At 30.2% G+C, this 12,982-nt stretch overlaps 1 protein-coding gene across 12 annotated transcripts in view; it reads left to right on the top strand.

The window, feature by feature from the left end:
* Positions 1-12,982, top strand: part of LOC139484867 (exocyst complex component 1-like) — a 103,673-nt gene that overhangs the window by 57,898 nt on the left and 32,793 nt on the right. For 9 of the 12 annotated variants that reach the window (XM_071268879.1, XM_071268885.1, XM_071268882.1 and 6 more), the window contains 2 exons: positions 249-320; positions 1,554-2,170. The exons of the other annotated variants lie outside the window; for them this stretch is intronic. In XM_071268879.1, the coding sequence (XP_071124980.1) occupies positions 249-320; positions 1,554-1,706 (225 nt within the window). In that variant the 3' untranslated portion in view covers positions 1,707-2,170. Of the gene's footprint in view, positions 1-248; positions 321-1,553; positions 2,171-12,982 lie in introns of those variants that run through there. 12 annotated transcript variants of the gene reach the window in all.

The raw sequence follows: 12,982 nt of genomic DNA, 5'->3' as shown, positions 1-12,982 counted from the left end.
GGGACCAGCAAGCAATTTTTAATTGTAGCTTATTCAACGTTAAAACAATTTATCACTATAAACTAGTGTTGCTTTATACAAATATAAGGACTTTGTTAGCTAAATCTACAAATTTTATTAGATATTATGATTTTTTATTGCAATAGATTAATATGCTAGATGAGGTTCAGTACACGATATTGCTTTTAATTTCTAAGAGAGTTATTTGAATTAAAACATGACTTTAAAGATGCCAAATTTTTTTCTAGGTGAAGAAAGGCTTGGACCATGTTTACAAAAAAGTAGAAAAACATTTATGTGAAGAAGAAAATTTGTTACAGGTAAAAGATAAATATTTGATAAAGGCAACAGTAGTATACCGGTGTCCAAAATTCATCGATCAATTTAGAAAAAAACAAATCATTGTTACAGTACAAAACGAAGGGATAAATAAAGGCAACAGTAGTATATCAAAAGTCATAAATAGATAGAAAAAAGCAAATCAGTGTTACAGACCAAAACCCAGGGATAAATAAAGGCAACAGATATATAACGATGTTCAAAAGTCATAAAAGAGGGGCTAAAAGATTCCAGAGGGACAATCAGACTCACAGATTGAAAATAAACTGACACAAACACAAACATGGCCAAAAGAAAAAAAGACAAACAGACAAACAACAGAACACAACAAAAAAAATAAAGACTAAGCAACACAAACCCTACTTTAAACTGGGGTTGATCTCGGGTGCTTCTGAAGGTTAAGTTATAAAACTTAAGGTGGTATGGGTGTCTTCCTCTATCTTGGATTGTAAAAAACAGAGAACCAAAGGTCCAGATTTTTTATCAAGTTAGCAAAATTTGATGCAGGAAGGCAGATATTTAATGTGAATTTGTATTTAAAAGAACTTATTTATAAGAATATAACTTATAAATATTGATATTTTTGCAAATGATGATTATTTTTGGTTGTTTTAAAAAAAAAATTAAATTGGCATTTTAAGGGGAGGTAACTCTAAAACAGTGCATTTTCTAAAGGATTCTACATAGAATTTTCCTATTTTGTATTTTAGCCGGAAAAAATGTACGGTGACCCTATCTTTTCTTTTGATATTCTCAAAGCATTGTCTGAAAGCTATCTTCTCCTTAAGTATTTAACAATTCTATCATTTTGTTTAGTTTCTAATCACAAAATTGTGTTTTTTTCTGTATAATCCATACAAAATTTGTCATTTTGTCACACCCTGTAGCTTGAGAAAATGCTCGGTGACCTATCATTTTCATAACATTTTTCAACATATATCAATAGATACTACATTTTCGCAAAGTATGAACAAACTCTATCATTTTTATTTTAGACTCCCATACCACCTTAACTTGAAAACAAAGACAAAACAGACACATTACAAAACCAATGAATAAGTTTTAGATATATTTATGGTTTATTCCTAATGATGAATGATGAATAAAGTTTGATGAAAATTGTCAAATATTACAATACTTAAAAAATATAACTCAGAACATCGAAATGTTTGTAATCACATAATAATTCACACATGTAAATCTTTGTTTTGTAGGTAGTGTGGTTTTCAATGCAGGAGGAGTTTATCAAACAAATCAAACATTATGAGGACCTTATAAATAAATGTTATCCAGATTCTGGTATATCATTATCATTTAGTGTCACTGATGTTCTTCAATTCTTCTCAGAAATAGCTCAGGCACACTGAGAGGTCAGTTACAGAAAAATACACATGCAAGAGATTTAAGACTGAGAGCTGGAGAGTAAAGACATTTATATGAACAAGTGTTTGAAATAGTTTCGTTTATTACTGTTTCTACCTTCATCAGATAATTTTTTTTTACATTTATGCGAGTGATATATACCAATGATTATACCTTATGACAAATTGTAAACACTGAGAGTCCATTTAGGATTTGTCATATTAAACACATGTGAAACTAAGCAAATACCTCTTGTTGGTATTTTGCCAACATAGTTGATAAGTGCAAGATAATTGTAACACTGCTATCTTTAATTTGCACATATTGAATTAATTCAAATGGAATTGAAAATCAATTTAGTATGTTATGCATGTGATACTAGTTTATATATATACAATGAATGTATGTCAGTGCTTGCTTGTTAATAAAGTGCAATATTATTGTGTTGTAATAAAGATATCTAAATGAACTGCTTTTTATGTGTCATTGGTAGTCTTATATCACAATGCACTTAATAGTGTTAATTAATGGTTATTATGCGTCAAATACAATGCTTTAAGAAGAATTTATTGGAGATCAAATTTTGTGCAAAATTTAGTGCATCTAGATAAGCCTTTAGTAGCATAGATGAAAAGAATATGCTGACAACGAGAAAGCTAGCTAACAAAGAGCTACGAATAAGGGTTTCACAACTCAATATGTTTTTTTCAGGGAAAAATTGGTCTTAGACAAATAGATGACCTGCACAAACATTTTGATTATATCAATTTTGAAAAAAATCCTTTTAAAAGCATATGCTAATAATTGTTTTAAGCTTACCTCAAAAAGTTAGGGCTACTTAAAAGGTCACCTATTCTGATGTCTACAAGCAGTTCTCAAATATTTGCGTACATTAACAAGTGTTTGATAATGGGTTATTAAGATGAAAAATATAAAATACATCATAGTTTACTAGGCACATCCAGACTTTTTTGGGCTTTGTAAAGTTTCATGATAAATCTAGCTAGTCGGACATAAAATACTTTGCAATAATTGTTTAAGGATGTTATTTTGTTCACTTGCGTTATTGATTGATCATTTAAGCTTTGAATTGTCTTTCATTTTCTTACTTTAATTTGTTGCTCCCAGTTCGGTTCACTTGCCTTTTTAAAAAAAATGTGAATGTGGTTTTGAAATTGTCTAAAATAATAGATTTTAAATCATATGAAAAATTTAGATGTGATACACTCCCCATTTCAGCCTGAACTTGCTTCTACATTCCATTAATTACATAAACAAGTATATGATCATTAAAACATTCGGTTTGAAGAAAAAAGCTCAATAAAATGCACTTGTATAAAAAGATTATTATTTATATTTCCATTCGTTTGATGTGTTTGAGTTTTTGATTTTTCCATTTGATTAGGGACATTTTGTTTAAATTTCTTCTGAGTTTCGATATTTTTGTTATTTTGCTTTTTGCTACAGCAAGTATTATATTCTATTCAGATACAAGATACAGAAATAACAAAGTTATACAGCATGTTTTAAGACCGTATCTGGTAGTGTATACCACCCTCACAAAATACCCTAAACTTCTTTGAGATCATTTTCAAAATTTATAATGGTATTTTCAGGTTGCTGATTACATTTTGACAGATTGCCTCTTTTATCACTAACCTATAAGTCGATATATATATATATATATAAAAAGTTAATTAAGGATACCAGTTCCTAGAAAAAGAATATAACTTAATCATGTTAATGTAAGATGATCTAAAATGGCTTTTTATTGTAAAACATGCTTTTCATCTGGATTCAGGTTTGAAATGATGTGCTATTAGACTATACATCTTGAATATACAAGTAAAATCAAACTACACCTGCTCGCAGTGACTTTCATGTCAATTACTAAATATAGGTCAGGTAGATCATTATGACCTAAATGCCATGCTCTATTGAAGTTGGTCAACTTTTATATTCAAGTTCATTATTCAGTGGATATGGCCCTTTAATTATTTTCATGTTTTGATACCAACATTAAAAATATAATATAAATGGTAAATTAAGAGATGTAAGATTGCCAATTAAACAATTATATACAAATGTAACAGAGTTCAAATGACATGAATTTAGGCAATTAAAGGAATTCATCACACGACATGGTGAAATATTAAACAATCATCAAGTTGTTAGACGAGATGTTTTAAATAAGAAATACAGAAACAAAAAAAAAGTAATCTCCGATAATAAAAAAAAAACAACGAGGTAAGGAGAACGGGTATTATTCTTAATAGAGTTGACATATGCAGGATTGAGCTTCCTACGCAGAAACTGCTCCAACAAAGTTATGTGGAGGAAAGATTAAAAGTGACACTCCGTAAATTTTATGGATCCTATCACAAATCGGTTGATCCATACAATGTGTCTGTGTCTGAAAATGGCAGTTGTTATCTTATAGTTAGTTTCTGTGTGTGTTGCATTGTCGTTTATTTTGTGCTCATCAGTGTTTCTGCTGTTTTGTTGTTTCCTACAACAACAAAAATGTCATGACAGTCCATCCAGAGTACCCGAGATCACCCTATTTTTTTTTATAGGGTTCATGTTAATCATGAACAGTTATGTCTTATATGTTGTTTTTCGAGACTGGTTATTTTTGTTTTCTGTTTGTTTGTTTTTCGTGTTTTGATATCAATATGTTTTCGACTTATTAGTTTGAATATCTCTTTGACATCTTCCCACTATATTATTGTGTGTGAAGTGCCAGACATGCTTACTTCGAGTCGAGTTTGTAACTGCTTTTATCATATAAGTGGAGTGTTTGTTTGAAATGTTGATTTTGTTTTAAATAAGATTATAACTTATTTGTCTTGTTCAAGTTTCGTTGACAAAGAAAACAATTCTAGCAACATATATCTAAAAATTTCAGTATATATAAATTTTAAAAAATGTAGTGTAAACTTAAATGAAAGCAACCCATTTATATGATTACTCAAAAGTCAGATTCGATTTGGTGAAAATAGAAGTACTATTTTGCTAACTATGTGTCACAGGCTCAGGCACACTGAGGGGTCAGTTACAGAAAAATACACAGGCAACAGATTTAAGACTGAGAGCTGGAGAGTAAAGACATTTGAATGAACGTGTTTGAAATAGTTTCGTTTATTACTGTTTTTACCTTCATCAAATTTTTTTAACATTTATGCGAGTGATATATACCAATGATCATACCTGATGACCAATTGTAAACACTGAGAGTCCATTTAGGATTTGTCATATAAAGTACATGTGAAACTATTAAAGCAAGTAACTCTTGTTGGTATTTTCCCACCATAGTTGATAAGTGCAAGATAATTGTAACACTGTTATCTTTGAATTGCACATGTTGAATTAATTCAAATGGAATTGAGAACCAATTTTATATATGGTTAATATGCATGCGATACTAGTTTATATATATACAATGAATGTATGTCAGTGTTTGCTTGTTAATAAAGTGCAATAGTATTGTTTGTGTAATAAATGTGGTGTAAACTTAAATAAAAGCAAACCATTTATATGATTAATCAAAAGTCAGATTTCGATTTGGTGAAAATAGAAGTATATTTTGCTTAATATGTTTCAGGTTATAACACATAGGCATTGAACATTAAATACAGATCTCGTGTTATTTAAATTTTGGCATGGACATATACGGTAAAAAAAATTTCTGCAAGGTGGGTTCATCTGATAATTTAATTCAGTTTTGTATTCTAATCAACTATTCAGAAAAGGTAACAACCATTGTTTTCCTGTTTTTTGTTGCAGGCACTTGATATTTTTGTAAATCTAGCTTACAATATTCAGCTTTTTAGCTCACCTGACCTGAAAGGTCAAGTGAGCTTTTCTCATCACTTGGCGTCCGTCGTCCGTCGTCTGTACACTTTTACAAAAATAATATCCTCTGAAACTACTGGACCAAATTAAACCAAACTTAGCCACAATCATCATTGGGGTATCTAGTTTAAAAAATGTGTGGCGTCACCCTGCCAACCAACCAGTTGTTTTACTCAGCCTGAGAATTTTCTCAATTTTTTTATTCTCAGCAAAACACACCGCCATAAAAAAAAATTCAAATATTTTTTACTCAAAGTTAAGAATATTCTTAAATATTTGAGTATAGCCAAAACCATACTTAAGTATAAAAAAATAAATCTTAAATGTTGCTTTGGAGGATATTTTGATATAGAATTAAATGTCAATAGGGTTTTTACGAATTCCAAAGCGTATAATTAGGGATATAGTAAACATAAAGTTGGTCGTGAATTTTTTTTTCAAAGTCGAAATTTTAACATTTTAAATCTTAAAATTTCTACTTTAAATGAAACCGTATCCGAAAAAGCATACAGTGTCACATCTTAAAGTTAAAACTCTACTCCGTCCAACATTTTTTGTTTGGTTTATGTCTTCTTTTTCATAAATTTTCTTTAGGATAAATACTCAACATCAAATTTGACTTCATTTTCTGTAAACACAAATTACGTTATAAACAGAAATGAAAGTGTGTTTAAAAAAAATAAAAAAATCAATCTAACGACTACAAAAGTTATCTAATATAATCATGAGAGCATCTAATATCTTTTAGAACCAATAAGATCCTTTGAGCAGCATCTGCTATTCATAGAAATTAATGAATAAGTATGATTTTTGTCAAATGAGCATAAGTATTACATAAATATGCAATGTAGTAAAAATATTCCATATATGGCCGTAACCTTTTCTTTGAACATTGAAAACATTACTGAGTAGCATACAACATAATTTAACCTTTAGAATTCAAAATATGTCTTATAATTCTGTGATAGCATATGGGAATCGAAAATTTAAGTTGATAACCCCATCTTTGTTAGTCATGTGTTAGTTGGTTGTAGCACATTAATCATACCGAATTTTAACAGAGACCACAAAAAAGCGACCAATTAAACAGTTTCTCTTTGTAGATACTCATACACTAGTAGTATTGTGCACTATATATCCCGCTTGAATATCAGATATTTATTTGATATTACCCAAGATATATATGGTGATTTACAGAATAAAAAATACACCCCCCCTTTTCCCCCAGAAAAAAAGAAAGAGAAAGAAAGAAATTTGTAAAAAACAGATTAAGAAAAAAGACTGAATAATTGGGTAGTAAACTTGATGTTCATTTACCAAATACATGTATAATTAAGGAATAACAGTACTGTAGTTGAAGAGTTGCCACCGTCAATTGTAGATTTGACGGTCGCAAATGTAGTTTTACTGGCGACGCGTAGCGGAGACAGTAAAACGGAGATTTGCGACCGTCAAATCAAAATTGACGGTGGCAACTCTTCAACTACAGTACTGTTATTCCGATTCTAATGCATTACAAAAAGAAAAATACGATAAAACTTGAAAAATGTCTAAATTTGTCAAATAAAAAAAAATCCGCGAAACTTCATGAATGATTTTGGCACAAAGACGTCATGGCTAAACGTGACGTCATACAAATGAAAACTTACAAACTGGCGGTTATTACGTTAATTATACGCTTCAAATTCGGATAAAATTACATTAAAACGCCAAATTCGAGGCAAGTGTTGTTTTATTTTCGATTATATAGTAGTAATCGAACATTTGTTGATTCATCAATTCAAAATGGCGGGTCTCTCCTTAGTTACGTCTGGTCAACTGTGGATTTGAAGGCAACTTTTAGCCAATGAAAAAAATTGTTACATCCAAATTGCATTAGAATAATCAAATATACCTAATGGCACCATATCTACTGATTATTATCTCAGATATCCAAATTATGACAAAGAAAGTTAAATAAACCCCCCACTTGCTTGGTTTTAAACATATAGTAGTTAAAATTGATTAATGCATCATTTGTGCAGTAAAGTGACAGATTTGGGGGAGGGGTTAACTGGGGGATTTATATATGTCTTTGATACAGACAAAACATCTATCATGTCAAAATCATGCTACCGAACAAAATTTCTATATGCACGATCAGAACACAAGAATTTTACAGAAAACATTTCTTACTGAAAAAAGAAAAAGGGCCAATAGAATTATAGAATACGGAAAAATAAAACACCCTCCCCACTCCCCTTTTCCCGTTATCAAGACCCTCATATATCATTGTGACTAATAGTTTTTTTGTTGTTCTATAAAACAGTTTATTTTCGAAAAGAATATTTTTTCAAGTTATTGTTAATAAATGAAATGGACAATATAATATGCCATGCCTTCTCACACGATGTCGTACTTACATTTTCTCTTCCTGACGGTGCAATATGATATTTAAATCAGAGCTGTTTTACTACTTGCATAATTGTTAAATTGTATTAAATTCTGTATCAAATTTACATATCTTGAATGTCAAAAACGGAGTAAAACAAAATTTCGAATTTTTTTTTCTGTCACTTTTATCATTACATATAGTGGCAGCTGTGGATGAACAAACACCTTTTTTTTCTTAGGGTCAAAAACAAATTATTTTGTCTCCATAAACTGAAACCAAATTCAAATCTCCCCTTCCCCCTCCCCCTCTCCCTCCCCTGGGAACAGTATATCAATATATATGTTCCTGCCCCCCTCAGAAAATCAAACGGTTGCTGCCGAAAAACATCCGGGTTCTTTTATGTTTCTTTTGTTTGTTTGTTAGTAGCTCTGTTTCTCTTTAATTAATAACTGACTTAAAATTGTCACATGGTGTTTTCTTATGTCGTCTTAATACATAATGAATGTTATTGATCCGTAATAAATGTTTAGTTGGCATGTCATACGCGATAGAAGTGCGGACGTGAAAGAAAGCACGCTTCACGTAAACGTCAACGAAGATTCTGTATAAAAAAATATATAAAGAAATAAAAAGATATAACAAGTAATATATATTTATAAAAAGATACGGGTAAATAACTCAAAATATTTCAAGTTCTTTCTCTTTTAATTTCAAACAATTGGTGAATTCCCCACACATTATTTGTGAAGATAAATACAGTATTCTGTGACTTTTTGTCCATTAACAGAGGCTTACAAACTTTCCATTTACCGATGCTTACAAAATGCTACTTGCCATTTTATCTATCATAGATTCTTTTTATGTTTTACATTATTGGTAAATAGATAAAACTGAGTTTTAGCGAAGTTTGGTATACTTTTTAGTTTTCAAACATCTATTTTAACGCTAACATCACTGAGAAAAAAATTCTCAGCAAAGAAAAAAAATTCTAAGCTGAGAATATTCTCAACGTTGAGAATATTTTTTTTATGGCGGATAAAAAAGTTCCCATTCTTAGTTGAGTAAAATAATTCATTCTGAGAATATTTTTTAAGTAAAAAAAAAAAAGTTTTTACGGCGCCGGGGCCTGGTATATAGCTCAAATGTTAATAACAAGATATTTATGATATTTTTTTTCAAATTTATTTAAAAAATAAGTTTAATATTTTACCCATAGTTTGCTGAAATGGTAATAAGTATAATGAGCCAATAATATTCCCAGAATATATTTCTGTATTAGACATGTTTCACATGAGAATATTTAAAATGACATAATATGTGTGTATTACTTCTGTTACTCTGACAGAAATTGCTGATTTTAAATTATATTCTATTATTGTGTTTAAAAAAAGAAGAAACATAAAATAACTAATATGCAAATATACATCAATTAAACTAATTAATCATGTGATTAAAGTAATAAATACCCATATAGGTAAGAACAATACACTAGGTTGTTAAATTTCCAAAAATGGTTATAAAAGTAAAATAAAAGCTATGATTCATGGGATACCAATTTTCTTGGATTTCGTGGGTAAAGGGTTACCAAGAATTTTATAATCTAATTACAATCCTATGTTGACAGGGTAATGAAATGGGAGAGACATTATCCCGACAGGCTGCTGAGTATAAACTAACACCACATCATACTCGCCATAGAGATCTTACTCCTTATATAATCTTATTTACAATCCTATGTTGACAAGGTAATGAAAATGGAGAGACATTATCCAGACAGGCTGCTGAGTATAAACTCACGCCACATCATACCCGCCATAGAGATCTTACCCGTTATGCTGATTTAATGGATTGGCTGAAAGCTGATGATTCAAAGACATTCTCTGTCTGAAAGGCCGAGTTCACTTGAACCTCTCGAGTTAACTTTACTTAATCTGGTTTCAACAATTGGAGTTTACTTGAACCACTCAAGTAAACCCTTCGTACCCTGGTTCCAACCCTCACCAAAGCAGGGTTGAACTCGAGAAACACTTGAATGACGTCAAACCAATGAGATTTGTTCATGTTTTTTACATGGTCAGGGCCTTACCCTATAATTGCTTAGAGTTGTTCTGAATAGCAACTCTTAGTGTGTTCACGTGATACTCTTCGAACTATGAAGTCAGTTCTAGAGTTTAAAGTGAACTTGGCCTTAAAGTCCCACTTTTTATCATGTATCAGAGTGTATATCTGATTAATTATATATGCAAAGAATCATGGATGTTTATCAGAAAACATGTTTATACAAGAAAATTGGTCACAATGTCCTATAATTTATGTAGGAAATAAACACCTAGTGAAGTTTTGTTAACATTGATCTACATGGTTAAACCACTCGCAATGCCTGTTAAACTACGCTGGAGATCAAAATGGGTATTTTCCATTTTTATGGCAATTTTAACATGGGTTATGGCTTTATATTCCTTAACATTTTAGATATTGTTAATGCTCTGTGTAAAAATAAAATATAAATGTAATGCCTAAAAAAAAGCATAGAGCAAGACATGAAAGATTTATTATTAAAGTAGAAGTATTGTAAAACAAAACACCAATAGATAATCCAGATATATTACTTGTAGAACTTGCATTAATCATGTTAATACAGTGACATTTATAACAATTTATTTAGCTTAATTGAACTCATGATTTCTTACAACTGTATAATGAACATAACAATACTTGATTGTTTGTTACTTGAACTTTATATCAACTTTTTGTAGGTTTATACAGAGAGTTTGAGTAAATTGTATAAAAAAAGAAGTCCTAGATTTTATAGAATTTGCTAAAGAAAGATAAACCACTATTCCAGATAGAGTAAAACTAGGTGGGTATAAGTGAAGATTTCACAGAGAATTAATTTGTTGTGAATAAGAGTTTTTACTTTTAATAAATAGCAATTATTATACAAGAACTTACACAAATCATTAATATAGTAAAAATAAAGAATATCAAAAAATACTATTCTTGTCTGACATTTTCTTGAACTACTGACTATAAAAAGCAAAATTGAAATAGCTCAAATATAACCAGTATTATAAATATATGGAGATAGGGTTTGCTTTCCAAGGAAACAACTACAACAATGATCAAACCTATGCCATAAAGGAAGGTATGAAAAGATCTTATATTTTCAAGACATTTTTGAATTTTTGTAACAGGTGCACAAGCAGCCTCAATGTTGTCAGGTTCATCAAAAAGTTTACAGAGATTTAAAGCCAGTAGAAAGAGTTCAGGCTCCATGCAGAGTGTAGATTCTGCAACTGTTTCATTCCATGGGTCAGATGCAGATATAGCCAGTCGTCATTTTTTTTATCAGGCAAATAGAGATATGAGCCATAAAAGTGACCTGTCAAATAGTGTCCACCCGGAACCTTTTCACATAAAGTCATATTTACATGTGTCTTTTGCTGTGAAAAAGTGTTGAGTGATAATTTCATGATATAATACTATTAAACTATGTCTTGTCAAGGTTTTATTTTCCATAAGAGGACACTATCAAAAGAAAAGCATCCAACTATAAATAAAAAATTTAACTCAACAAGGAGGAAACCATTTTGCTTAACGTCACGGTACCCAAATTGCACCGAGTACCCAAATTGCACCTATTTAGCAAAAATAGCAGCGGAAATCTCACAAAATATCCTAGAGACTAAACAATGTGTTTTTTTTATGATTTGATACTATGCACATCTTTCAACATAGGTAAAAATATTTAGATATACACAAAACTTTCACAGTATTTATCAACAGATGAAGAGTTTACTGAAAAAACAAAATGTACTGAAACGTTGCCATACGACGTCATCAAAATGACATTTTTTTTAATTTGCAAAGACAATATGTTACAAGTATCCATTTCTTAAACAATGAAGAGTAAGCATGGACTAGATATCCAATTGTTCAAAATTTTTGAAGAAATTAAACAAAAGATCTGTTATTCGACATTTGACGATGCGAATTTAAGCATGGGTGTAATTTGGGATACTTCTCATTACAGAATCATTGATGGTTTGGAGGTCACTTCAGACCAATTTTTCTATGATTTTACATGGATTCAAAATTAAATTGGTGAAACCATATAGTAAATAATGATAAATTTACAAAATGAACACATAATGAAAACTTTTGTCTAAAGCATAAATAAACAAAGGTTAATAGATGCAATTTGGGTACTCTCGAGTTAATATTTTTAGATATTAACCAATAGCTATGGAAAATAAAATGTAGATCACATTCAATTTGAATTTTGGTTTTGGCATGTGCCATTGAGGGCTTTCCTGCAAGATGGGATTATCTGTTGTCACGATATCATTTTATCTAGTTCTATATTTTTATCAATCATTCAGAGTAGGTAATATTGTTTTCCTGATTTGTTGTTGTAGGTACTGGATAAACTATTGAGTTAGTTGGAGCCATTTTGTTTGGTAGAACAGGATTTTTGTGTTCGATTCTTTCATCTGATTGGAGATCCAATGAAGGAAGAAAAGGAACTAGTCAATGTAAGATTGTTATTGGTTTTGAATCTTTTATGTAATTTATGTAATTCGGCAGCATCTTTATTTGTTATTGCCAACATGAAAATTTTCATAACATAAAAGTTATAACTAAACTTGACCCCTTTTTTCGGCCTTATATAGTTTGCTGTGCAGTATGTGTTTACTCATTATTGAAGACTGTATGATGACCTTCAATTACTTCAATGTCGTTTGGTCTCTGGTAGAGTTTTGTGTCATTTGTAATCATTCCACGTCTCCTTTTTTGTTTATTTATAACTAATCATCAATAATCAATTAGAGTTTTTCAATATAAACCAACATTTTAAATTCCAATTTTTTTTAAAGCAAAAAATTGCAAAGGGATCAGTTTCACAAGCCATTTAGGATAAAAACTTGCAATTTTAAATTTCAAAAGCATTTCCTAGTAATCACCATATTCAATCTTGCACATGTGTCTATTTTTTCAACAACTGGAAAAACAAATGCATACAAAATTTCTGAACTTACACTAGTTAGACAT

This window comes from Mytilus edulis, chromosome 8 (genome assembly GCF_963676685.1).
Source record: "Mytilus edulis chromosome 8, xbMytEdul2.2, whole genome shotgun sequence".
Lineage (NCBI taxonomy): Eukaryota > Metazoa > Mollusca > Bivalvia > Mytilida > Mytilidae > Mytilus > Mytilus edulis.
The sequence above is the reverse complement of the archived record's forward strand: the minus strand, read 5'-3'. Positions and strand labels throughout refer to the sequence as shown.